Source organism: Lissotriton vulgaris, chromosome 2_2 (genome assembly GCF_964263255.1).
Source record: "Lissotriton vulgaris chromosome 2_2, aLisVul1.2, whole genome shotgun sequence".
NCBI lineage: Eukaryota > Metazoa > Chordata > Amphibia > Caudata > Salamandridae > Lissotriton > Lissotriton vulgaris.
The window spans coordinates 225,175,036-225,202,437 of record NC_141688.1 but is presented as its reverse complement, the minus strand read 5'-3'; the positions used below and the strand labels follow the sequence as shown (position 1 = coordinate 225,202,437).

At 43.5% G+C, this 27,402-nt stretch overlaps 1 protein-coding gene across 1 annotated transcript in view; it reads right to left on the bottom strand.

Annotated features, from left to right (window-relative positions):
• LOC147729276 (catalase) overlaps nucleotides 1-27,402 on the bottom strand; it is a 316,196-nt gene that overhangs the window by 10,948 nt on the left and 277,846 nt on the right. The window contains exons 10-12 of the mRNA XM_086959591.1: nucleotides 25,648-25,778; nucleotides 3,338-3,445; nucleotides 540-629 (exon numbers count right to left, since the gene is read on the bottom strand). Of these exons, the coding sequence (XP_086815717.1) occupies nucleotides 540-629; nucleotides 3,338-3,445; nucleotides 25,648-25,778 (329 nt within the window). The remainder of the gene's footprint in view (nucleotides 1-539; nucleotides 630-3,337; nucleotides 3,446-25,647; nucleotides 25,779-27,402) is intronic.

Genomic DNA, 27,402 nt, shown 5'->3' with positions numbered 1-27,402 from the left:
GTAGTTTCTGCGTGCTCGTAGTAATTCCCCATCCGGAATGATGTTTATAAGTGTAGTAGGGTATTAACTGTGTGCATGCAACGTGCTATTGCCAGCTGTTCCTCTTCTAAACAATTTGGTGACTAATTTGTTTCCCCGATGGTTACTGCCACATATATAATTTCACAGAATGTTTTGCTAATATAATAGGTGTATCTTAGATTTAAATTATTGCGTGTTATGGTGTCAATGAATTCCACTGCTACATCTTTCTGCCCATTCCAAATGAGGAAAAGGTTATCAATGTACCTTATCCACAAAGGTAAATATTCAGTATACTTTTAATTTGCTGCCAACAATACCACCTGCTTCGTCCCCAGTCTAGCAAATTTATTCCTAGGCTGGTGTGAGAGCTTGGTTTATTTCCACTACTGCGGGTTTGCTAAAACCTTATTCTTCTGACACCTCACCAGACAGAGAAAATACCAGGGTGAAAAATATGCAAAATAAAACTATTAGAATTTCAAGTGATTACGTAGGAAAGAGTGATCCTTATTTACCTTTTTCCCAATGGCCTCAGCATTGTATTTATCCAACAGGGCTTGGATACGAGCGCCATAATCTGGATGTACATCAGAGAAATTTTTAACCTATGGAAGAAAAAAACAGATTACAAGTACAATAATTTTGACAAACAGTTGTTCCAAGGAATTAATAAAGCAATGCAATATCCAACCATGTGCATAATCGATTTAACTGTTTGTATAGTCAGGACAACACCCCTGGACTAGCACTCCGTAAACGCTGTTTGCCTTTTTCAGGGGCATCTGAGGGTACTGCCAGTACAAAAGAAGCCGGAAAGGAGATCCACCACATTACAAGAGATGCTACTAAATGTGTATCACCATAATATTGACACCATACCATATACATTGAGATTCCTTTAATATCCCTAACCAAGAGCATGCACTTGCAACCTGCGTTTTGAGGAAAACCTTAATGCTGGATGCATGTCCAGGAGCGGGAGGACTTGAGGGCGGAAGGGGTCTTTTCAGTCTCTCTTGCTCTTGGTGGTATCAGGAGCCTTTCTCCAGACAGACACACATCGATTTTGTCTGTGTAGCCAACAAGGCTGCCATATGTCTATGTTGAAGGCTAACTAAGGGAAGGCAAGTCTGCCATGGGACTTCAGAAAATAAAACAAAGAGTTATTTAATGTGAGAAGGAATTGGTATTTTTTGTTTTACAACCATATTCAGTCTGCAACTCGGCAAACATTTTTTTACCCGAAAAAAAACTTTTCACAATTATTCCACTGCTCAGAACCATAAGTTTTACCTTTAGAACAGGTCATGTTTCTCTGCTTACTTTTGAGTTGATTAGACATCATGCACTTGTTCAACTTTTTTATATATCATTTTGGACTGGATTCCAATGTACTGATTCAAAGACATGATAGTCTTGCTTCAAACTGACTCTGTTCTCCTCCGCCACATCTACCAGTCTTCTTCGAAGATTTACTTAGCTGATCTTTTATACTTTTATTTAACAATGCAAAATCTAGATACTCTGAACAATTATTTTTCTATCTTTTCATATGCAGAGATGTGATCTGATTTGGCTGGTAATTACTTTAGGTTTTGAGCCCCACGGCCAGAACTTACAGCTTGGGTCAAATACTAGTGTTTGACTTTATCTAATGGAGAAATAGCCAGTTATGCACACAGCCAGATTGTGTAGTAAGGGAAGAGAGTCGCAAATCCTTGCTTGCTAGGTCTACACAGAGTAAAGTCTCTGCACAAGAGCTGATCCGTTCTATGCACACCAAATCAGCTTCCAGTCGGAAGAAACACTAGGATACATTTAGGGGGCTTTAGACACTGGGTCGTTGGCAAATAGAGCAACTGGTAGACCCTGGCTGGATTGTTCTTGGCAGTCACTTTGTCGTACTATGAGAAGGTGCCCTACAACTACGCACTTAGTGGTGCAACGGGAGCATTAATCTGGTACCAGCTTCCTATCATCCCTGCAACAGTAAATGATTTAGTAGATTTACTGATGTTTGGAACTACTTCAATGGAATAACGAATTCAGCAAGTATCCCACAAGTGACGCAGAGAGAATACTGGTATGTCCTTTAGAAAAAGTAGGAAATATCACATCTATCTATACAGCTATTTTTGATCAGGGAACATCCAACCCAAAACAAATTCCTTGGTAGTATACTTATGCCAGGGACACTCGGTGTTTTAGGTGTGGGAAGGCTGCACAATGAAATACTGTGCCTTCTTCTCATTTCGAAATCCAAGTGATTTGTCTCTACTATGAAGTATACTTACGGTATTCCAGAGGGCATGAGCTGTGCAGCGACAATACTGCCTGCTCATTTGATCGGCTGCTGTTGTTTTAGGCTGAACAGCCTTTGCCACATACCCTAAAAGACATTAAGTATTAAAGTGTGCCCATATGCAGGCCTAAACTTTGTATTGCTGATGTGGACTGGGCCTGCTCGGAGAAGAAAGTAGTTGTACATGAAGGTGAACATGCCTGTGCTTACCAGCGCGACTGTAATGAGAGCAATATTTCCACCCAGGTTTCAGTTCATTCCTCCAATGGCGTGAACTGGCTCCATCAGTCAGGGTCGACCTTTGCTTAGACCGCGCCCAAGGTGGAATGCCCTTATTCTATCCTAGCTATAGCCTACAACTTGCTATAAAGGATGGACAAAGTGCAAACCAATAACTGCTTTGACATTTCAAATACATGTTTTATTGCGTTCTGGAACTTGTAGTCCAGCAGTTACAGGACAAACGAATCTACAAGTGCTAGAATTCAAAGAAAATCCCCAGAGCTTAATAAAAAACTATTGAACACTTGTTTTATACTAGCAAACAGTATTTGAAGCTGGTAGAGGTTTACGCTTTAACAATAATTAGGAGTTATCCAGGCTGCTGTCCTGTCCAACTTAATCTTCCTTACTGCTGTTTAGTAAAAAGTGACAACAAGGTGCCGTCTGTAGTCATCCGCAGGGCTTAGCGGATTACAGAACCTTCCCCACTAATCCCTCACCTGATTTTCCCACACCTCAGCTCATTCCTGCCGGCGCTAAATTGAAAGTGATGGGCAGAGGAAGAGGAGGAGTGCAGGAAATGGGAGAGGATGTTAAATGGGGGCTAGCAGCCTGTATGAGGAAAAAAGTATGATTCAATGCATTGTGAGCGGAATCGCTGAAACAGATCTGAGTTGCTCTATTCTGTATCAGTCCCCTCGAGCTTCTCATTCCATCCTCCACAGACATCTCCACCACCCCCTTCTCCAAGAATAGCCACAGCATACACAGATTTAAAAGTATACTTACAGCTCTCTTCTGGATGAAAAGCTGAGCACCTTTCAGATGCCCAGCAATGTTCTCGCACAACCTCTTGCGCTCCTCTTCATTCAGAACTTGAGTATAAAATGCGCGAACCTACAATTAAAAAAACAAACACTAAATCAAACAAACAAAAGTATCTAGTTGTGATTCTTAGTTAAAAAAAATCTTCAGTAATTACTCGTCATTTCCACAATTTTTTTTTAACACAAATCCTTTGTAAAAGCAAATATCCACTCTACCTTCGCAGTAACCTTTAGTGTAGCCTTCCGCCCAGTCGAATTTGGCATAGTAAACCCATAACTGTTGCCTGCTGAATGTAGCCATTGTTTGACTATCTGCAGCAACGTTTACCACTTCCAGACTTCTACTATTGCACATGGACACACACATACCCACACAACACTGGAGATGGGGCCTGGTTCTCTTCCAGGGGAATCCTCATCAAAGTCATAAGCACTTTCCAATATTTATTGAAACAAATATTTATACATACACATATACATATAAATATACACATACACATATATATTTATTTTAGCTGTCTGGCCAAACTTAATTAAAAAAAAAATATTTCCCAATTGGAGAGAAAGAAAATGAAGAAAAAAGTCACAGACCTCTCATTTACAATGGAAGAAACCAAAGGAAACGAGGCCCCATCATAAAATCTATGCTATGCGGCCAAAGCATTACATTGGCACTGTATCTTTAACCGCATGCGCGCTAGCGGAATTCCGCTCGCACGCTGGGTTTTTTAAAAACGCACTTTGCGTGACGAGCTGGGCTCGTCATCAGCGTGCGAGGAGGCTACGCCATGACGAGCCCAGCTCGTCATCAGCATCGAAGGGGTTAAGGGTACACCCTAGCTACAGTGTCCTATCATGCACCAGGGGTGACTGTTGGGTCAGTTCCTTTTTAGCAGATGAAGGAATTGCAACATTTCAAACAATCTGTAAATGTAATTGTTGTCTGGGGAGGTGGAAAGGTTGCTTATGACTTTGATGAGGAAGAGCACCAGGTAAGAAACTTTTACTGCTCTTCTAGGGGATTATTATGAATAGTCATGAGCATTGAATAGAATAGCAACCTCACCCCACCAATTTATTTTGTCAAACAAGACGAAATACAGAAGATATCACAAATTGTGCAAATAGATTCCTTAAAGAGGCTAAGCCTTATTGTCAATCAGCTAACAAATCTGAATCGACGCAATAACTTAAAGGTATGTATTTATCTCCAAGTAGCAGCTTTACATATTTACAAAATAGGAATATTTCTTAAAAGAGCCATAGTCGCTGTTTTTCTTCTAGTTGAATGGGTCTCAGGTTTACCAGTGAGGGGTTTATTCGCTAGTTGTTAACAGATTATACAAGAAACAATCTATCTAGAAATTGATGGTTTAGAAAAGCAGTCCTAAGAGGACCATAGTTCACAAATAGGTGATCAGACTGCATTAATTATTTTGTTTCATCCAATTAGAATTTTAATATTTTTCCATCCAAGGAATGTAGGGCCTTTTCTGCAGGATTAGAGGTGTTTGGGAAGAAAGTTGGCTAAGGGTTAACGCAGCAGTCTATAGCGCGGGGACACACTAGTACAGTGTAACCAAGCGCTTTATAAGTTTAAATAATAATAATAATAATAATAATAAGAAGAAGAAGAAATGGTTCGATCCACATGATAATCTCATATTACTGATGGAAGGCAAGATGGAGGAGTTGTCATTACAACCCTGTTTCAATGAAATACAGTAGAAGGCTATTTTGTGCATAAAGTTTAAAATTTGCTAACCCTGCAAATGTGTATATAGCTACCAAAAAGGTCTTCTATGATAAATGCTGTATAGCGTTGTAAACGAGTACTATGGAGGAGAGGGAGATCTAATAGGAGAAAAATCTTTTTCTAATCCCTTCTAAGAAATCATTTACTACCGGTATTTTAAAGAAAGAAGTTTGTGAAGTTGACTGCCTATATGCGGTTACCACTGCAAGATATACTTTTAAAGAAGAAAAAGAGGCCAGATTTTTCCAAATGAAGAAAGTATGGGATATCTGCATCCTCTTCGCAGGGGAGACGCGTCTTTTACTATAGTTTGAATAGGAATGTTGGAGGAAAGATACTCCTGTCAGCAAATTGGTCTCCTCACACCACCAAGGGAATAACAGGAAAGCTTGCTGGAAAACTGTTATCTTGTTCTCCAAACTCCCTGATTTCTTGCTCCACTAATCCTCTAGTCATTGCGGTAATGGTATCATGTGGTGTTTGACAATTGGTGTCAGAAAGACGCCATCAATCCTAGCAGCGAAGAAACTTGTTGCACTGTTGCATGGGGAGCTGATGTCAGCAGTTGACACTTCTTTTGGATAGATACAAGCTTTTCAGCCGAAAGAGACACTTTTGCAATTGTGGTATCTAATATCTCTCGCTCCCAATTAGTGAAGGCTTTGTACTGGAATAACTTGATTTCTGAAAGTGGAGTCTCAGATCTAGGTTTTGAAAGATGTGCATAATAATCTGAAAGTGTTCCTTTTCTATTACTGGAGATTATGTCTTTATCAACTAGTCATCCAGATAAGGGTACACCAAAATATTCCTTCTGCTCAGATGGGCCACTACTACAGCCATACACGTTGTAAAGGTACGAGAAGCAGATTTGAGGCCGAAAAGAAGAACTTTGAATTGGTAGTGATGGCTCCCTACCAGGAATTGAAGGAACCGTTCAATTAATATTGCAATATGAAAAGAAGCATCCCACAAGTCTCTCACACACATCCATTCCTTGACGTAACTGAGGATATATTTGGTGTAACGCTAACTACCAGAATCTTTCTTTCTTTATCCATTTGTTCGTAAATTTGAAGTCAAGAACAGTTTTGAACTCTCATTTTGGACGTTTTTCCTGCAACCGGAAAAAGTGGGGACAAATACCCTTTTCCTTTTGGAAGGAGGTAGTTTCTCCTCTGGATTTTTCGGCAATATTGATTTACTTCTCGTAAAGCAAGTCTTAGATGTAGATGAAAACTTTTCGATGGTATAGAAGAATTAAATTTGAATTTAAGCGATTAAGCATTCTGAACAATATATGTTGTGCTGCAGGTTTGAACCCAGTCTCACCCGGCCAAGGGGTCTGACAGATTCTATGACAGTTAGGCATGTGCTGACCAATTGCAACATCTGCTGTACATATTACTTGGTTTGAAACAATCATGACTTCTTGAAAGATTTCCTAAAAATCTTGTTTTTTCTCCTTCAAAGTTTTTCAGCGAATCCCTGAAGAGAGTTCCACAGGACTCGGTCATAACCCAGCAAAGCAGTTGCATTTGCTGTTTTCAGGGAAGTGGCCGCAATACAACATATTTTCTATTAGCAGAGTCCATTTGTTTGCCTTCCTCCTCTGGAGGCACAATGGAATTAGGAGCTATAATATGTGAATTTTCTGCAGCTGAGATCACAACCAAATCCAGAGGAGGATTTAATCTCAAAACAATGGAATGGCTGGAACGAAAATACCAGGACCCAATAGCAAAAAAGGCCTTGAAGTAGCAATAACTATGAATAATCTCGAAAACCACTGAGGTAGAGGTAGGGACTGATTTGCATATGGCCATGTCTGAACTGGGGTGACGGAGTAGGCTAAAGAACGGTGATGGATTAAACCCAGATATGTTGACTGGGTGTGAGTGCTTGATTGGTCCAGATGCTCCGTCCATCACCACCCCCTTTTGTACCGCTTTGTTCGCCATAAGTTGGCAGGGTATGCTCAGACGTGAGTCCCTTGCTCACTTTGCCACTGGATTCAAGCAAGCCGGGCTGAAGACGGCTGAAATGCCAGAAACCGGTCCTCGGAAGCTTGTTTCCGGTCCAGGGAAGGCATGGCTTAGCAGTTCGGTTTCGACTATTCCCATGAGGCACAGGGTCAGCCTGATTTGCATATGGCCATGTCTGAAATGGGGTGGCATAGTGGGCTAAAGAACGGTGAAGGATTAAACCCAGATCTGTTGACTGGGTGCGGGTGCTTGATTGGTTCAGATGCTCTGTCCATCACCACCCCCTTTTGTACCGTCTTGTGAAATGAGCCTGTACTTTAGAGTTCAAAAGCCGTCCTGGCTTTTGACGACCGAAAAGAATGGTTATGAATACCCATCTAGATTCACTCTTCTTCGTTAGTGGAAAGCCTTTCTGTGGTGCCTGTAGGCAACAAAAAGCTAGTTGAATTTTCGAAAAGCTCAAGTTCAAGAAAAACTTTAAGCACCTCTTGATGCGAAGGGCTCACTCGGTTGACGTTTGAGGGTTTGATAAAAATTATTTGATAATTACAGGTTCATTGAGATAAAAGTCCAATGGGACTTGAGGAAGGAATTTGGGGTTAGCGTAAAATAACCCTACCCTCTCTGAACTGAAGAAATGGCTTGTGGATGGTAAACGCTTGAATCTCACTTACTTTACATCTAAATGTCAGAGCAAGAAGGAGGGCCACCTACCAATAGTTTAATGTCTGCTTTATGGATTGGTTTCATTACTAGTGTCATTACTGTATTAGAGTTGTGTGTTGTTGTACAGGAGGAGGTGGTCTAATTGGAAGAAATGCTCTGAACAACCATTTGAGCCTTACAGACCACAAAGATGGTGTTGGATGATCTCCGAAAATGAGAAATGGCGATGAGATGCACCTTAATAGAAGTGAGAGCTAAGTCTGATTGCACAAGGTGTAAAAGGTACGGCAAAATCTGTTCCGGAGAAGATGGAGATGGGTTGCAACTTAGCAGAATCTCTTCTATTTTCAGGAGTAGGTTTTGTTCGCTTTGTCTGCCCTTGCTTTAGCAAGTATCCCCTTGAATTCTGAAGAAATGGTCAAATTACCATTTTCTTGGAACTCAGGAGCCAAGCTGACAATTTGAGGGAGCCGAGATCCGGCTGAAGTACTTGTCCCTGGCTCATTGTCAGCAGTGATGGGATGTGCTGTAGTCTTATGGGACTTCGTTCTGCGAGTAGGAGAAGTTCTGTGTACCAGTGCTGATGAGGCCATGCAGGGGTTATCTGGATGATATGACAAGGCAAAGCCTTCATTTTCCTGATGACCTTTGGAAGGAGGGGAATCGGTGGAAAGTCGTAGGCAAATGTGCCGTACCATGCAATCGAATGGGAATTACCCCATGACCCACGATAAGGTTGCCAACTTGCGAAGAAATGGCATTTGGCAATGAAGGGGGTCGAAAAGAGATCCAGCTTTTATTTGCCCCATGAGAAAGATGTGATCCACGGTGCGCTGGGCTAATTCCCACTCGTGGCAGGAAGACTTGAGCCTGCTTAAGGTTTCTGCTATGGCGTTCATGTTTCCAGGTGTATGCTCCGCCGGTAGGTGCACCGTGTGGCGGATGTACCATTGCCAGATTAGCTGGGATACCTGGGACAGTAGGTGAAATCTGGTGCCCACTTTTTTATGTAATGCATCGTTGTTATGTTGTCTGCTTACAGGAGCACTGACGATTGCGGAATCCTTGGCAGGAAAACCTCTAGAGCAAGGTATACCGTCCTTATTCGAGAAATTTGATGTGCATATCAGAATGTGAAGGCCGTTTGCTACTGAACCGAAGGCCCTGGAGGTAAGTTACCCACCCGTCCATGGAGGCATCTGTCATATTTACTAGAAAGTAGGCGGGGGAAGACACAGGAGACCTGCAGAGAGATTTATGGAGTGAGCCCACCAGTCGAGCAACTTGATAATGAGCGTAGTGACATGAATGATGTCTTTAAATGTCCCTGTCACCTGATACCATTGGGATTAGGCGTCCAATGCTTTTTGAAATGGACACATGTGGAGGCAGAAGTATGATACGAGTTGGATGCAAGAGGACATCATGTCTAGGAGAGACTTGTAGAGACAAACTAAAAAGGACTTTCTTTTTTGTACTAGGCGTTCCAGAGATATCAACTTCCATTGCCTCTCGATTGTAGGATATGCCATGTTTAGGTCTGTGTCTAGTATGGCTCCTAGGAAAATTATCTGTTGCGACAGCTGGAGGATAGACTTTGCTGGGTTGAGAGTGAGTACTAGCTCGTGGAAGAGGCATTAGCACGCCTTGGTGGATGCCTTTGCAGACTGGTTGGTATGAGCTTTCCCCAAGCAGTCGTCAAGATATGGAAAGACCTGATGTCACTACTGTCGGAGGTAAGCTACGACGGGTAGCAGTCATTTTGCAAAAAAGTGGGGGCAGATTTGAGCCCAAATGGTAACACACGGAACTGAAAGTTGCTGTTAGGTACAGCTAGTGGGGTTTTTAAAATACTCGGAGAGGAAAGGCGCTCTACCTAGTGTGAACGTTTGGTGTGTCTTTATGGCTAAGTATTGGCGTGGTGCGGAAGAGCGAGCGGAAAAGACCCCTTAACCGTTCAACAGAAGATCTGAGTACAGACCTTCAAGACAATGAAGACAGGTGCTGCAAGGGGCATGGCAGGATTCCATGTTCCTCATTGTGCCGCCTGGGAGATGACTGAATCAAGTTTAGGTTGGCCCGTGGGGAGGCTGGTGCATCTTCTGGGATCTTACACGTTTTGTCCAGCTTGGGCAGCACAGTTGGTACTGTTGCTGGGTTGCACATGATCTTTAAGCCCGGACTTCACATAATCAATGATGGGTATAGCCTTGACCGTTTTGCGAAAGGGATCCTTAAAATCATACAGGACACAGTCCTGTTGTGTGGCAGGCATAGGCAGGTCAAAGCGAGTAGCCGCCCTCTCCAAGACGCTGTGAAAACCCCCTACATCCTCCGGAGGCAAGTCAGCAATGGGAGGTGATGGAGATGCTGGTGCCGGCAGGACATTGTCGTCCCATTCCTCGTGGTGATCTAGCAGCTTCCATTCTTCTCTCTCTTTGTTTGTTAGATGTTGGATCCTGCACAGGTACTACTAGTGGAGAGTGGTGCACTGGTCTGGGAGGAGGCAGAGTCTCGACTGGCTGAGGAGTGAGCAGTTTAGTAGGCAAAGGAGTTGTGGAGACTGCAGCATGGTGCACATGTACAGACACTGGAGTGAATCATGTCTTGCGGTCTGTTAACAATGCCGGCAAGTCGATCGAGATTGTGGACGGTACACATACTATTTTTTGTTGGTAATATTGAGGGCCCTGTGAGTAATAGACTATCTCAAAATAGGTCCCTTCATCAGTGTAGTCCTGACATTTTACAGGAAGCACAGATGGACTCAGCTGCTCTGTAAAGACTGTCCTCCTCAGAGTCATCATGATCTAGGAGTTGAGATGGAAGTTGTGAGGGCACTCTACTCAGGGAGGTAAGGGATGGAGTAATTCGGTTTTGTTTTTTAAACATTTGTTCACACTAGCGCTGCAGCTGTTGACGAAAGAGTCCGCGACGATGCCGCCGCTGCTGGTATGGACACAGTTATGGTGGTGACTGTAGATGCCACTAAAGATGCTCAGGAGGGCGTCCTCGATATCTAGACGAGCAATCCGTCAGCAATTCTGATGACGTTTTTTGAAGACATGCTAACAGGGTTAGGGGCTCTGAAGTATACTTCTGCAGCGGTTTTGAAGAAAAGTCTGACTTTTTTTCATCCGTTATGGTGAAGGGAAAGCTTGAGAAGTATACTCAATACTCAGAATACTTTTTCCGATGCCTCTTTTTAGGTCTCGGGACGCGTCGCACTCCGTAAACAGTGGGCGGAGTCCGAGATTTTATGTTTTGGCTACAGTGGGGCTTGAACCCGCCCCTCTTCTCCATTGGCTGGCTTCCTAACTGGAGCCCAGCCATTGGAGGAGAGGGATGTCACTCTGTTCAATCCCCGTCTTTTTGCGATTCAGGGGCTATTTTTTTGCAGTTTTTAAGCCGTGACGTCATCCGTCACTCGACTGCTAAAAACACGCCCGAACTGCGAAAATGTCAGAGCTTTGCGGCAGCCATTTCAGGCAGACCGCCGCTGGAAGAAGTCGTCCACAGGTGAGTGCTTGTTCTGTCTGTCACTGCCCCATGATGCCTCATTCTCCCTCAAACTCTCTCTACCTTACTTGTGTTCCGCAGCCTCTCTTTTGATCTGTGCACTTTCCCTCAACCTTGCTCTAAAGTTCTCCCTCGTCCTCTAGATTCTTTGACTTTTTCCCTCGCTGTCTTTCTCACGGACATATTACATCTCTCTGCCATGTCACTCCGCTTGTTCTTTGTGCTACGTCTCTGTTCCTATGCTGATAAGAGTTGTCATTCTGCGCAGCACCAGTGACGTAAAATTCCAGTCCTTCCAGTGCTTAATTTCTGCCAGTGCATAAAATATTTATAGTTGGACGCTTACAATAAAAAAAGATTTAAACCTAAAGTTGGATGCCGTGCCCGAATGCGTGGGTGAGGTCCCTATAGAAGCTAAAAATCACAACTGAAAAATTGATTTTTTTGCCAGCCTGTGTCGGTTCCACCTTGGCGCAGAAGTCTTTCCCCTTGAGGAGTCGGACAAATGCCGAACAGACCAGTTTGCCCAGTTTTGCCCCCCCCCCGTACTTCGCAGGCGCAGCAGCGCTGCTCAGTCGAGTCCACCCATAAGCATCAGCGTGTGCTGCTCTGACTGCTCAGCAGCGACCTCGAGAACCAAAGGCAAAGTAAGTAACGGTTCGATCACTTTAATATGTGGAAGTATTGTAGTGTGCAGCAAGTGTGTTTTTAATGACTTAGGATTAGTACATGCAAGGCACACATAGGGCGGGTTTGAGTCTGCATGTGGTGCTCAGTAGGGTTTTCAATGCCCCCTCGTCGATGCCAGTGGGTGGTGGGCATTGGTATATTGATTAGTGATCTGACTGCTGGAAAATATTGGAGCAAGTTTTGGATTCATTTTTCTCTTGTTCCCAGGGCACTTCTTACACCAGTTAGGATTAATAAAATATACTCTGGAGCCTCAGCTTCCCCGGTGTGGGGTGAATGGGGCAGAGCTGTTGCATCTGATGTGGGATTTGAAGCGCCTCCGGCTCTGGGGGGATATTGACTATATTAATGACGTCACTGAACGCCATATTCTGCATTCACCGGTGACGTGTTTGTGGGGCTGTTCCCACGTCCAGCAAAGTATGAGGGCTGCACTAGATTTATAGGCTTGGATTTGATTTTAGCAAAGCGCCTTATAACCATTGAATGGATAGGGGGGCGGGGGGAGGGTTGAGTGGGCGGGGTTCCTTTCTGCTTTGATCTCTATCAGCGGGATTCTTGGTTTCGTGCAGTAGGTATTAGTCGGTGAGCCCCGCCCCCTCCCTGGTGCTTTCCACCATGTGTTACGTGGCAGGCTCTCTTTAGTTCTACGCATGACCTTTTGTACGCCTTGGAGCAGCAGATGTGAGACAACCGGTGGACTCGGCGGGGGAGGGGCTGCTAAAGGTTGAATGGTTTACTGTGCAGTCATTTGCTGCTGCGGTTTATGGTAATACTGATTCTCTGGCAGTGGGTTCTGACGATGTATACATGCTGCATCAATACCTACTCGTGGAAGTGTGTTTTGGGCTCTGTGTTTGTAGCTTTTTTTGTAGGCGGGTCTGTGAGGGTGGCTCTGTGTATGTTTAGGTGGGTCTGTGTGAGGGTGGGTCTGTGTGTGTGAGGGTGGCTCTGTGTGGGTGGCTCTGTATGTGTGTGTGGGTGGCTTTGTGTTTGTGGCTGTGTGTGGGTGCAAATGCAGTAGGTCTCGCATTTGCGAGAGATTAAGCTATTGGCATTGTAAATGACAATGCCATTTATTTAGGTTTTAAAAACATAAATAAAAATAATGTCGTGAGCAATGCCAATAGCTCTAACTTTAACAATGCCGAGACCATTGCGTTGTAAATGCTTTTTTGTTTTAGAGGCTGGAGAAGTATGGTTTAGTGGATCCTCTCTAGCTCTTTTAACTGGCGTTTATTAAAGGACATAGACGTGGTGGTGCTTTCTGTATGAGAGAGTGGGTTGTCTCTACATTTGAGTGTGTGCATGCCAGAGAATTAGACTGTCTTCTCGGTCCTTTAAGATCTTATTAGAAAACGTGTGACTTACCTTACAGTCCCTTGTTTTGAGCTCTGGATAAAGACAGTATATACAGTCTCTTTTAAGGGGCATCGATGTAGAACTTCTTACAGGTGCCACAGGTTCTGTAGATCTCCTTTTTGGTGACTATGGCATGGTGGAAACCAGTTTGAAGCACCAAAATAACAAGTACAGGTAGCTGTAGATGAAAACTACCAATGTAGAAAAACAACACGGGAAATCTTCTACAGGTAGTTGTGACTGGATCAAACAGAGCAGAGCTCATTGGAGAATCCCTGGCACTACGTGCGGTACATATTCTAGGCACGACAGCAACTCTTAAGAAGGTTCTAAAGGGTGGTATGTTTTGATTGGTTGACTTAAGTTTGGTCCATTTTTATTAAAGACAGTGATATGTAATTAAACAAAAGGCCTTAAGCCTATATGCGCTATATCTATCTTGACACTAACATCTCGACGACAGGGATGGATTCAAGCATGTGAATCTATGAAAATTCCAATACTGCAGTAAAATTATTTCCTCAGTCGAGGGGATATAGTCCTTTCACTCAAAGGGGAAGACAGCTAAATCGACCTCTGATGCAGCCCTTCCTACAAAAACAGTGCAGAGTTCATTAAGGTGAATAACAAATACCTGGCTAGTCAATGATCTGCTTATTGATCTGCTTATTGTCCAGGCTACACATTTATCGCGCCTGGACTATGCGAGCGTGCTGCTCCTTGGCGCAAACCAAGCTGCGATCCTGCGACTCCAACAAGTCCAAAACTCGGCAGCTAGAGCACTGGTCGGACTTCCCCGTAGATGCTCTGCTAGAGCCACAATCAGAGGCTTACACTGGCTTCCGATTGGCGCACGGATCCAGTTTAAAGCACGCTGTATGGCGTTTAAAATCTTGAAATGTAAAAGTCCTGAGCTGTTGCGGCCTCTTCTAACCTCGTACATTCCCCAACGTAGCTTGCGCTCATTGGGACAACATCTGGTAAGCATACCTAGGATTAAACTGTGCCGTGCCGGGGGCCGTTCATTTAGGCTCCTGGCAGCTAAGTTGTGGAACTTCCTGCCAGTCTCTATCCGTGGCATAGAGGACACATTAACCTTCCGGAAAGCCATTAAGACCTTCCTCTTTCCATTGTCTTAGGGACTGTGATTTCTTTGGCCAGCTTCTGTTTAATCTGTACAATTAGACAAACAGCGCCGGGACACCTCTTCGCTGGGGCAGCTGTGCGCTTAACAAAATTATAACATACCCATTAGCGTCACAGTAGACCTGCAATAAACTGTCCAATCAAACTTTTTGGGAGGAGCCAATCATGTTGAAATTGAATATTCCTTACTGATGTGTCAAGACACTATGGCAACTAGCCACATCGGAGTTATCACACTCTGAATTCCATAACTCTCCCATGTGACTGCAGGCGACCCAGGGGTTTTTGCTGGAGTGTATGCCCTCTAAAGCCAAACAGGACAACTGATGCATGGGAAGGCCATGTAGTTTCTCTCTTGATGTAAGGTTTGGAGCACTGGCCAACCCTTTGCAACATTTATTGTTCAGGTGCCCATTGTGACACTACAGTTTGACCATTCTGGAAACTGCTTGGTACAGGCCAGTGAGCATAAAACGTCCTTCCAACTCAATTCAAAGAATGTGAACACACAGTATAAAAGATGATGAATTCTACTGGGAGGGAAAAATGAAGAGAGCAATGCTGGGATTGGTGGGGAAGTGGCAAATAGTTAGGCGGAGACACAGGACTGATCCAATGGCCCACCTTATAGCCTTAGGAGCTACAGTGATACAGGGGCGACCCTGGTGAGAGGAATCACATCGCTCATGTCCCCTAGTGGTCTCAGTCACACAACATATAATCAGGGAGCCCTGTCATGACCAAGAACACATATCTAATAGGCAGCCTCCCCAGTGGGGTGCAGGTAAAAAGGCCTGCACACCATTACTGTAATCAACTACCACTCACCATTAACAGTGTCACAGCTAATCATAGTGGCGGAAGCCACTCATGCTGAAGATACCCATCATACAACAAAGCCTCCAGCTCTGGTAGTGAATAACAAACTAAAATCACGACAGGCCTTCTTATAATACTTGCAACATGCACCTCCTAAATAAGTAAATGTACTACTTATGCCAAAACTGTAAACTGAGAAACAGGTTCTCACAATGTCAATATGTCAGGGACCTCAAACCTTTTTTGTTTAATGCATTCGTAGGAGAAGCTAGAGTTTGACTAATTGTTACTTCAGGGCTCCCCTTTAAACTTTGAAGCAATACTAAGCGACCATGATGGTCACTAATATAATGCAGATAACACCAACTGTGAATGGGGTTTGTTACTAATATAAGCTTTTATAACAAAAAGACTGTTTTAGACTCTCAGCAGCTGCACACGCGGTAAATACAAGATTTTCCATTTGACGAATACCATGTCCTTGCATACACTGCAGCCTAGAGATAAAAGCCAGGGAGGAGTGGAAGCGGAAGAAAAGGTAGGAAAGAGGTGTGAGGTAGAGAAGAGGAGTGATTAGGACGACAAGTAAAGGAAGGGAAGCCAGGGGAGGAGTGGGTAGAGCCCGTGATGAAGAGCCTTAAAGGAGATTGGACAGGGGTACGTGAGGGCAGCCATGCTTCAAGAGTAAGCACTTCTTAGATCCTATACATGGGGTAGCCGCAAACCCAAATAACCAGCCTTTAGGCTGTGGACAGATACCATGGATGGGTGGGGAAGGGGGCCTTCAGCTGCAGCATATTACTTCAAATGGTCTAGCTTACCATTTGTTAGAACTGTCCTCCTACATCTGCGACCGTACGATGGCCCGAATAGAACGTTGTTGCCTGAAGTCTTGCACATGCTCCTCCCAGTTGATCTCACAGCTAAACCTTGGATCCCAGCTGAGAACCTGATCCTTAACACCAATGTCAAAACATGGCGCTCAGCGCAAAAAATCCTAGGAATCAAACCACTTTTAAATAAAAAAGCCCTTTGTGGCATAATGCAGCAACTGCGAATTCCGGACATACCTTCCTACTGGGACACCTGGTATATATATAAAGAGCGTATGATTCATTGAATAGAAGTTTAGCGATGATTTCCTTAAATCGTTTCAAGTGCTCAGACCTGAATTTAATCCCTTCACATGTGTGACTTCACCCCCATGACCTACACAGTTTCCTCACTGTTGGCACCTGCTAGTCTTAGCCTCAATACCAGCGGCTCTACAATCCCGGCATGGCTTGCTTTCCTTTTGGTTAAGTACTAATATCTCTGCACCATAGTGGTGTCTTCTTTAGACAACTACTACCCTCCCTACTGCCAGCCGTTACCTCTCACCCTTAGGGTCCCAAAACTCACTCTATACAGTAAAGTCCCATACCTACCCTAGACAAGAGCACTCTTCCCCCACCTGCTCAATTATCCAGTAAGATTCTCATGCCGGGGGAGTGGAGAGGTAGGACCTATTGATAGTGGGAATACCCTTCAAGGATCACTGTTCCTGTTATTGTGCTGAAACACCACCCTTTTTCTCCAGCAGGTCTTATGACTACAGATGGGACTAGAACTGAGCAACTGTGTAAACAATGACATAATATGCACTGCTTTGGTAAAATGACCCCTTCAACTTGTGAATAATGCATATAGAGGTTCAAGGGGATTTATAACTGTTATGAAACTGGGCGCTGTTGGAGCCGTGGTCGGGAAGGTGTCTGTCGCATGCTGTAGCAATTCATCCACTTATTACTCCTCATCCCCCCATTCTCCCTTGTTACCCAATCCCTCTTTCCCTGGCCCACCCTTTATCTCTCTTATCATCAAGTTTGTGGCAGAGATCTCTGAAGTATTACATTTAATTCAAGTTACTGGGGCAGAGCATGCCATTCTGGACTTAGACCCCCATCGAACACTACACACTTCAGTTTACTCAGTTGATGCAAATTTTGTACCTCACCGAGTTTGATATTTTTACGTATATTTGTTCACCTGCCCAATGTTTGTTTAATTTGTTTGATAACCTTAAACAAATCTTGCAGACAAAAAAAAGTGTAAGTACTCTTTCTGGTAACCCAGTGCTCTCCTCAGGGGCACAGGATATGTCTACAGGTTCACACGGAAGCAGAAGTGGCGCTAGTGCCCACTTCAGCTGTAACCAAAATAAATCTGAGTTTTGGCTGGACCATTTCACACTGGAGCAGCAACTAAACTAATGTGACAAGCTTGCACTATATTCAGCCAAACTATGTTTTAAGCCAACGTTTTTTGGGTTCCTCGTTGGCAAGGTCATCTGATTTACACAAGAGATCTTCGAATTACGTGTTCTGCTAAGGAAAGACACAACCGTCAACTATTTACCCCACCCCCGGCTTAACATGGTATGAGTTACTTGTCACTCATGTGCCTGATCTTATTTAGGACCCACCTCGTCACTTTAGTGTTTGTCTCTCCCATGGAGCATTACCTCTTTACGCATGTCTATGGTTGACTGGCTTCTATTCTTTCTCTGATCACATGCAGGGAACTACTTTTTTCTTTTTGATAAAGCAAATCATGAGTGTGCATGTGTTTTCTATCTCTCCTTTGTGCTCCACCACCAAATTAAATGCCCTTCACTTTTTAATCCGTGCTACTGCTTTCATGTACATTATTGTGCTTTTTGTTTGGCTTGTTTTCAGACTGTTTCAACTATATATTTTGTTGTTGTATTAACCTTCTTAAATAGAACACACATATGGACTCTTGTTTTTACGTATTAATGCCTTTTGATCTTGCCTTAATGCTCTCTAATTGTATATTTTGTAAACTTCTCTTCCCCTAATCCCGTTGATATCTGTGGTCCATTTGGTCCTCCTCTGCCCCTCTGTGATATACTTGTCTGACGTGTTGGCTTGCGTTGCTTGCTCGCCCTGTGATGCTCCCCGCATCCAGCTCCATATTGCCCTCACTCTCCTGCCAGTTTTCTTTTGTCCTCCATTCTCCGTGCTCCCTGTATGGTTTCCCCACCCACTTTTGTTGCTTCCGCTCTCCCTTACCAAGTTGATTTCCCCACCGGCTTTCTAAAACAACAACAACAAAAAGAGGGCGTTTTACTTCTCTACTGTTTAAGAGAAAAGGAGAGAAGACAGAAGACAGCAATAGTGGACTTCGACCTTCCCAAACTGTATAGATACTATAAAATGATGGGTCTAATCACACTTTTAGGGAGCTGTCTGTTGATGGGCCAAAACATCTTCAACCTGCTTGCCGAATCAGTGCGAGTACACTGGAATCCGCATTCATCGATAAATACACACGTGGTGGAGCACTGCTAGATGCTAGAACCAAAGAGACAGTAGTCTAATGCATGGTTGGTGGCTGGTCTTGCAGGCTGCAAAGTATGAACGACTATACAATAAACATTATAATCGGGGCGGAGTACTCCTTGTAGAAGTGAGCTGGGAGCCAGAGAGGTCTGGGTTTCTGCTTACTCTTTACACTGGATGTATCCGTTAGCACTTCTTCAGCCTGTCTTGAGCATTCTACCCATTTTTTGAATAATCGCTAGTAACAGCAGAGAGCTCATTTAGTGACTAGTACAAATTATTGGCAGGGTAAAAGGACGGACTACGCGAACTCAACACAAACAATGGTGTGCATTGCCAAGAGCCATTGGGTTGACCAAAAAAGCTTGAGTGTTTGTGGATTTGCCCTCCAAATTTTTCACTATACTTTAGGAGCGCATATTCAGTATTATATATAAGGCACATTTTCAATTTCACTCTTAATGTAAAGGAATTCTACTGAGGAATCGTCCCATATTTATTGTTAATGGACAGTTGTTTAGTCAGGGACACTGTGCATATTCAATTTATTTTGGTAGTTCTTTTTTATTTCATCTGGTCATTGCACTTTCCAGTCTGTATTGTGAATCATGCCGATGACTGGGAATCAAAAAACAAAAACAGAAGAGGTTTGGACATCTAAGCCCACGGAACCTGAGCAGAATATACTCCAAACAAAAGTAAAGCGTACAGTAGGAATACATCCACCTAAAATTTCTCACATCACAATGAAATAATTCATTTTCCCGGAAATGTGACTTAATTAAAGATTCCTTTATCAATTAATTACATGGGCCTATCTAAACATCGGACTACATTCCACCAGGAGTTAGTCAGCGACTGACTGCAGTGATCAAAACACAATAGAACAAATAGTACGACTTTAGAATTGGAGGAGGCCCACAAGATATATTGGGCTCTGATCAGAGCAGTCCTTAGGAGAAAGCAAGGCGGGCAGTTTCCCCAGGACTCCTCTGACTCGGTGACTACCTCCTGATGGACTGAAAGTAGGACTAATTACATAAACCCCTCTTGCCTTTAATAATAAGTAAGCAGGGAAGTGCAGATGGGCAATAAGCTTTCCCTTCTTTTGCGGTTACTTGCAACATGTGGAACGTTTGTATCTTGTTTTGTATGCCGTAATTTGTTTTTACCATAACTTCTTTTACAGAGATCAATAACTATTTAAACATTATGGATTACTAGTGAGTCACTATTAAATACTCCTGCATTTACTGTTTTCCTTTGGTTATTCACTTTTAATCCCTATGGAGGTCTCTTGCACACAGTCAAGGTAAGCACAAGTCTTCCCAAACTGCGTTTCAACTAAAAAATAATAACACGTGGTCAGTTGCTGAAAAGAAGCTAATTGAATATTTGTCTCAACAACATTATTTGAGTAGTTTGGCAATCTGGGTGTACAAGTGCCATGTACAAGTGTGCTCCAATATCCAAATATGAAAAACACGGATGGAAATCCATCAGTGGATAAAGCACGTCTGATATTGTTAGATGCAAGTCTACAGAGTCAGGTGTGTGGAATTTATTAAACTATCTACTTGTCCATGGGGCAGGTTGCTTCATACATCCACTTGTCTCTTTGGTGCCATGTATTGTGGCGACAAATTATGGCAACAATCTCATCATATAAGAGCTCTTGAATAGCCTCTCTGATTATGCCAGGGTTCATATCACGAAAGCTATATAGCAGCACTTAATGCAAGGACATATAACAAGGGTGCACTTTTGATACTTTCTTTAATAATTGGGCCCCAAATTTGGTCTGGCGTTAACCATGACCTATTGTGTTTATTAAAATTCTCCAGTCTCTTCTCTTCATTTTGTTCAGTGCCAGTAACTAATACCAAAACAAGTCCTGCATTGCCAAAACTAAAAAGCTGACCACCCATTTCAGACCTACTGGTTTTGCCAATGCTTGTTAATTTGTATGTTTCCCATAATCTTATTGAAACTGGTTACACTGTTTCTCAATATGAATATTTTTGGGAAATACTAGCCTGCATCAACACATTTTACTAAATGATGCAGCAAAGAAACAGTACCTGAAATTTTACAGAAGTTTAGCAAAAACAAATTCCTACTTTCATTTTTTAAGGAACATTTTATATTGAAAGCAAATAATCCTTAATCTCTTTTAGGCTTTTGAAAATATTTGCATCTAATTAGAAAGCATTCTGGGGGAGTTATGCATAGCCTCAAATTGCTAAACTTTGAAACCTTGTGTACACATTTTTATACTGGAACCACGGTCAGTAGAGCAGTCAGAACTTACATTTACTTACAGCGCCGACTTTAATAAAGGATTTCAATTAATGAACCATAAACACAAGTTTGAACAACAATTACCATATGCACACAAAAATTACTGAATTGCAGACAGTGCCCTTCCCTGATCCTTAATGTGGCAGCCCAAGGGTTTGTGTTGCAGGGGGTTGGGCCTACTTGTCCCAAGGAAAAAATACACATTAAAACTTGTTGCCCTTGCCCCAAAGACGTCGGGCTATAGGAATTCCACATCCCTGAGAGTGGGTGTAGGTTATTACCACTATATAATAGGAGACAGAAGAAAAAAATTGACAATTTCTTTTCTCTAAGAATTCCTTTTGAGGGACTTCGGGTTTGGGAAGTCGCGGGTTTGGGCAGTCGCAAGTCACTGTGAGCTTCAGGCATTTGCAAAAATCTAAGAATTGTCCAGGGAAATGAAAAAAAATCTAATGGCTATCAATCAAGATACAGGTGTTCCCCCTAATGATCAACAAATATTGGAGATCCAAATATATTTGGGTTGAAACACTGGATCACGGGTGAACTAGCTGGATGTTCTCTAAAATATTAGTTTTGTTTAGGCTTTGAGAAGCAAGATTGTATTCTAGTGGAAGGTCAATAAATCCAAGTGAAACAAGCATTGCATAATCATTAGGTCTCACCTATGGGACCTTATTAGTGTTTAGTTATCCAGCACAATATCCTTGGTGCAACAACATCAACTATTTCAAGGCTAAATACTTATAAGGTCCCAAACACAAGACTTATTGGCTAGGCCAATGCTGGTTTAAAATAGGGGTTTGGGTTTTAGGCCTGAGGGCAGAGGGAGGGTTTAGGCTAGTTTTATTGACACAGCAAGGGGGTGGTCGGGGTCGGGGTACGTAGTGTTTGTTAAGGGATAGGGACTGTGTGGGTGTTGGGAGGGGGTCTGGTATTTGGACCTCAGTGCAGGGAAGGAAGGTAGGAAGTTTGTAGCTTAGGGGAGGGGGCCGCTAGCCTTGCCACGCATGCCCCTTTACCATTCAGGCCTTCAACACGAAATAACATGGTTAAGACGCGTTGGTTGCGTGGTAGAGGCACGAGTGGTTTAGCCATGTGTATCTCTATCATACAAACAATAGATGGTTTGAGAGGGAGGGAGGAGAAGGAAACACGAGATGGTCCACGAGAGACAAAAAATTTGCGGTCTTGGAGAGGGCTGAAAAAGATGGTTGAAGATGTAGTAAAGGGCATGAGGTGTCCTAGGAGGGAGAAATATAAAGCAGGACGTAGGAAAGGGAGGCAAGAGATGGGAGGAAAGGGAATAAGTTGGGAGGGAAACATAAGATGACCTAGCAGAGAGTGTGAGAGGAAAGGGATGAAGGAGATGGGAGGAGAGGAAAGTGGAAAAGGGATACATGAAAAGGCCTACAGAGAGTAAGGATAAAACAGATGTAAGGAGGGAGAGCGATACAAGATATGAAGACAGAGAGGCAAACGAGGAGGATTAGACGAGATGTGTAAGAGGCAGGCAGGTGGGTTAGAAGAAACGTGTAGGAGAGGCAGGCGAAGGTGGCTAGGAGAGATGGTGTAAGAGAAGCAGGTGGGGATGGTTTGGAGAGATGTGTAAGAGGCAGGTGGGGAGGGTGAGGAGAGATGGACTAAGAGGTAGGTGGGGGAGGGTTAGGAGAGAAGGACTAAGAGGCAGGCAGGGAGGGTTTGGAGTGATGTGAAAAAGGTAGACAAGGAAGATTAGGAGAGATGTGTAAGAGGCAGACAGGGAGGGTTAGGAGAGATGTATAAGAGGCAGATGGGGAGGGTTAGTCAAGTCAAGTCAAGTCTTAAAATTTGTATAGCGCACTACATACCCAGAGGGTTTCAAGGCGCTTAGGAAGGGGAGGAGGATTATTTGTCAAATATCCATGTTTTAAGCTGCTTTCTGAACGCTAGGTGGTTCTGGGTGAGGCGAAGGTAAGCGGGGAGTGAGTTCCATGTTTTAGCAGCCAGGTATGAAAAGGATCTGCCTCCCATGGTGGTCTTGTTGATGCGAGGTACAGTGGTGAGGGCTTGGCTAGAAGAACGTAGTTGGCGGGGATGGTGAGGAGAGATGTGTAAGAGAGGCAGATGAGGAGGGTTAGGAGAGATGTGCAAGAGGCAGACGGGGAGGGTGAGGAGAGATGTGTAAGAGAGGCAGATGAGGAGGGTTAGGAGAAATGTGCAAGAGGCAGACGGGGAGGGTTAGGAGAGATGTGTCACAGAGACAGGTGGAGGTAGCTAGGAGAGATGGTGTAAGAGGCAGGCAGAGGTGGCTAGGAGAGATGGCGTAAGAGGCAGGAAGGGGAGGGTTCGGAGAGATGGTGTTAAAGGCAGGCGGGGGAGGGTTGGTAGAGGTGTGTAAAGAGAGGCAGGTAGGGGGAGGGTTAGGAGGGGTGGCTTAAGAGATGCAGGTGGGATAGGCCACATGAGAGGATCTAAGAGATTAAAAAGAATGAGAGGCATAAAAGGGATAGTCGGGGGGCAGGTGTGCGAGAGAGATTGGGTTGAAATAAGGATACACACACAGTGCTGCGAGAGAATACATTGCCTAGGAGTTAGGAGGAGAGAAAGAGACGCTGTGTGACCTCAAAGGTTAAGGGGGAGATTAAGGAGATGGTCTGAGGGATGGAGTGAGGGAAACGGCGGGACGGGATGAACTGAGAAATAAAAGAGAGCATGGTGGCAGAGGGATACACAAGATGTCCAGAGACAAAAAATAAGTTGCAGGAAGAAACAAAGTGGTTTTGAATAACTGAAAGATTAAAGGGTATATTAAAGAGAAGGTCTGAGGGAGAAAGAGAAGGCAGGGTGGGGGGGGCCTGTCAGGGAGGAGCGCTGCACCCAAGGCCCAGTGGTGAGCTTTTAAGTGAGAAAAAGTTGTTGGTAGAGTAAAGCTAAGCCAGCGGCACACATGATGGGGCACTACTTTTCACAGTAATTGAATAAACACTTGCAGTAAGCTAAATGGCTGACCGGATCTACTAATGGGGGGACGGGGTGGGGCTGCAGGTATATGTGTATCGTCATTGGAAGGCTGATGAACTGAGCAGGCTTGCATATATATGTGCCTAAACGCGCTGCTCTTCCGTTCCCCACAGTTTTTTGCATTATAATCTGTCCTTCCAAGTGTGCTCCCATGTAGTATTTAGATACCTGGCATTGGGGCACTGGGTAATGCAGCTATAAATGTAGCAATGAATATAAAAAAAGGTGGGTGTTATTGCGCAAAAGCAGTACTTACCACAAAATAAAGCACCGCAAGGAGCTACTAAGTAACCAAAAGGTCCTGGAAGAGAACACCTAGTAGTGTAATTAGGTATAGCATTGTCAATATACCGACAATGGGAAGCTAATGAACTAAGAGAACCTGCATATATTTGAGCCTGTGCGCGCTGCTACCCCCTTGTCCCTCACTATTTGGTATGTTACCTTGTGACCCCAAGTATGTTTCCCTATGTAATTTTAAGGTGATTGTCGACGTGGCACTAACCAGAGTAGCCATAAAATAAGTGATGATTAGGAGGAAAAGTGGCTGCTATTGTGTGAACACGGAAAGGAGGAGAGATGAGACAGTGATGGATTAGGCAGGGGATTTGATATATTGCTGCGGATCTCCAGACATTAGAAGGCTCATACACTAGCAGGCTTTCTTGTAACGGAGCCTGTGCGAGCTGCCTTTTCCTCCTACCTTTTTTTTCCGCATTTTGAGCTGCGCTCATAAATGTGTTTATACGTTGGTTTAAGGTGCCTGGCAATGGCACAGTGGCCAGCGCAGCTATAAATTAAACGGTGAATATAGGGCTAGGTGTCTGTCATTGTGTGAGCACCATTATTCCTGTGTAAAGCAAAACATACCAGAGCACGAAGCGGCAAGACTATTTTAAAGTAGCGAAAAACTCCTGGTACCAAAAGATTTAGCAGTCCGCTGATGTGGACGTTGCACACAATAAGGTACTACTTCTTAAAGTGTCTACGCAGAGAATTTTATACACCCAAAAGGGGCCTGTTGATGAAAAAGGGGACCGGCTAGCGCATGCGAGGGAGGAGCAGGAGGCGAGCCCGGGAGTTGTGTGTGCATGCACGCGCAGTCTGCTCATTTTCAAGCACTGCACTTGTGCTTGTGGTGCACCCCTGCTCGCTCCTGCAAAGTGGATGCCGCCACAAGCACGAGTGTGTGCTTGAAAATGAGCAGAGCGACGGCTAAAGGCCCTCCTATGCAGCGTATGCGCACTGCACAGGCGAGACCTAAAGAGGAGTGCAAAATGTTATAGTACAAAAGTTAAAAGAATTAGTTCAGTCATTCAAGGCTCACATTTTGTTTGTATAAAATCGTAAAATATATTTCTATAGTTTATTAATCTCACCACAGGTACAATTCATAAACTTTTTCAAAGACAAAATATCAAGGCTTCAACAGGGAACAAATGGAATCTTCCCAGCACATACTCTCATCCACAGAAGATGTTGCATTTACTTCACAATCAACATACACAGCAGATTAAGAAGCTCTACAAACAGTGGTGCACTGAAACTGAAAGTTGGTAGTCTGAACAAAAGGAATCCAGAATTAAATCCTGTACAAAACTGCATCAAGTTACTCAGAAGGACTATACAAACTGCCACAAAATTCAGGCACAGGGGATGTACCCATCACACTCAGTTTCACCTGGGTAACGTTGTCATCATCGGCACTGTTGTAACGAGCCACATCGGCAGAGACCTTAAAGCAATGTTCCATGACTCTGGGCTGATTTTCAGGTGCGCTGAAGCTGTTTGGGTAATAATTTGGGGCACCACCTTAAAAATATATAAATTCATTTTAATAAGAGTGGACAGTGACAACCTTAAAGATACCTTCATTTATTATTATTATTATATACTTGAATTTAGCATTTTACAACTTCAGACTGAAGAATTTTCCATCTTTGTTAGCCTACCAAGAAAGTACCTTTATTTTGCAAAATGACAACTGAATGACTTCTGTGATGTATCTGCCAATACAGTTGAACACAAGAAATGTACTTACTCATCCTGTACTCTTAGTCTTTAATCTTACTCCAATAGCAATATGCTCACACTCGAGAAAACCTGTCAAAGCTACATGCAGTAAGGCCTGCCACATCCCTCCCAGATGTCGTTGATGAACCCTTATGTGAATTTAAAACACATGATCCTCTTCCCAAACAATTGAAAAAAGTGATGTTATTATAACTGGACCAGTGATGTGGTATGGTGGACGGGCAAACTGCAATATTACATCTTAGTGACCAATCATTTTGCCCCGGAGCCCTCCACATGCAATTTAAATGCAATAAAATAACTTACTGGTGGAATTGCAGGCTTGCACCAATTCAGTAGGCGTAGTTGGCAAGTACTACCTCCACAAAGGGACTGCCAGAAGGCTAGCTTATAGAGAAAAGGCGTGTACATCAGCGAGACATGGGAGAGCAACTAAAGAAGTATTTTATCTGCTTTGTAAAAAATCAACATAGCTCTTATCAGCTCCACCTTGTGTACAGTTACTTCTATAAAAGAGGGTCTAGGGAACGGTAGACTCAGCACTAGATTAATATGCAAATTTGTAAGCAAGCAGTAAATACCCTGGGTGTGCAAATACAGTGAGCACAAAATATTACTAAGGCAAATGGTACATGATTCACGTGCCATGCTGTGAACAACGCTTTGAAATGCAAATAAATAGGTTGTCCTACAGGTAAAAAGATTTACATCTTTGTTAATCTTGGATTCAAAAATAAGCCTTTCCCACATTGTTCAATTGTGTAAGTCCCACAGAAAGAGGTTCCCATAACAGGGAGGAGACCGGGGAAAGAGGGCAGATGCCCAGGGAAAGGCAATGCCGCACTATTTTAGAGAGAAACATTCTTTGTTAGAATGTTTCCTTTCTTTTGTACAAGCAAACATGTAGACCGTTCTAACTGAGATTACATGAGAATTAAACTACATTATTGACAGAGCATACAAAATGCGACCTGCAAGGCAGATTACCACGATTAACATACAGCAAAAATCGTGTCTTCGACTAACCAAAAGCTCTGTGGAGGTCTTCACAAGTGCATGCACTGCTGAAGTGTCAGTGGCAGAGTAACACTGCTGTTCCAGGATGTTGGGAGTAGGGGAGCCAAAATCCTCTACACTCTGGATGGAGATCACCAAAAAAGATTGTCGTGGTACTGTGGTTCCCTACCGGAGTGGACTCAAGTGGATCAGAATCTATAAAACACTGTTGAGTCCATCTAAACATGCCCAAAGTCGTCAATTTTATAGTACCATCAGCGATGGGTAATTTGCAGCATGGCAGAGCTGTGAAACCTTTTTAATGACCACCCTTCATGCAATTAGCCTTGCAGGAAGTTGGATACCACCACCTAATCAATGCGCTTTGTGACTTGGATACCAGCTT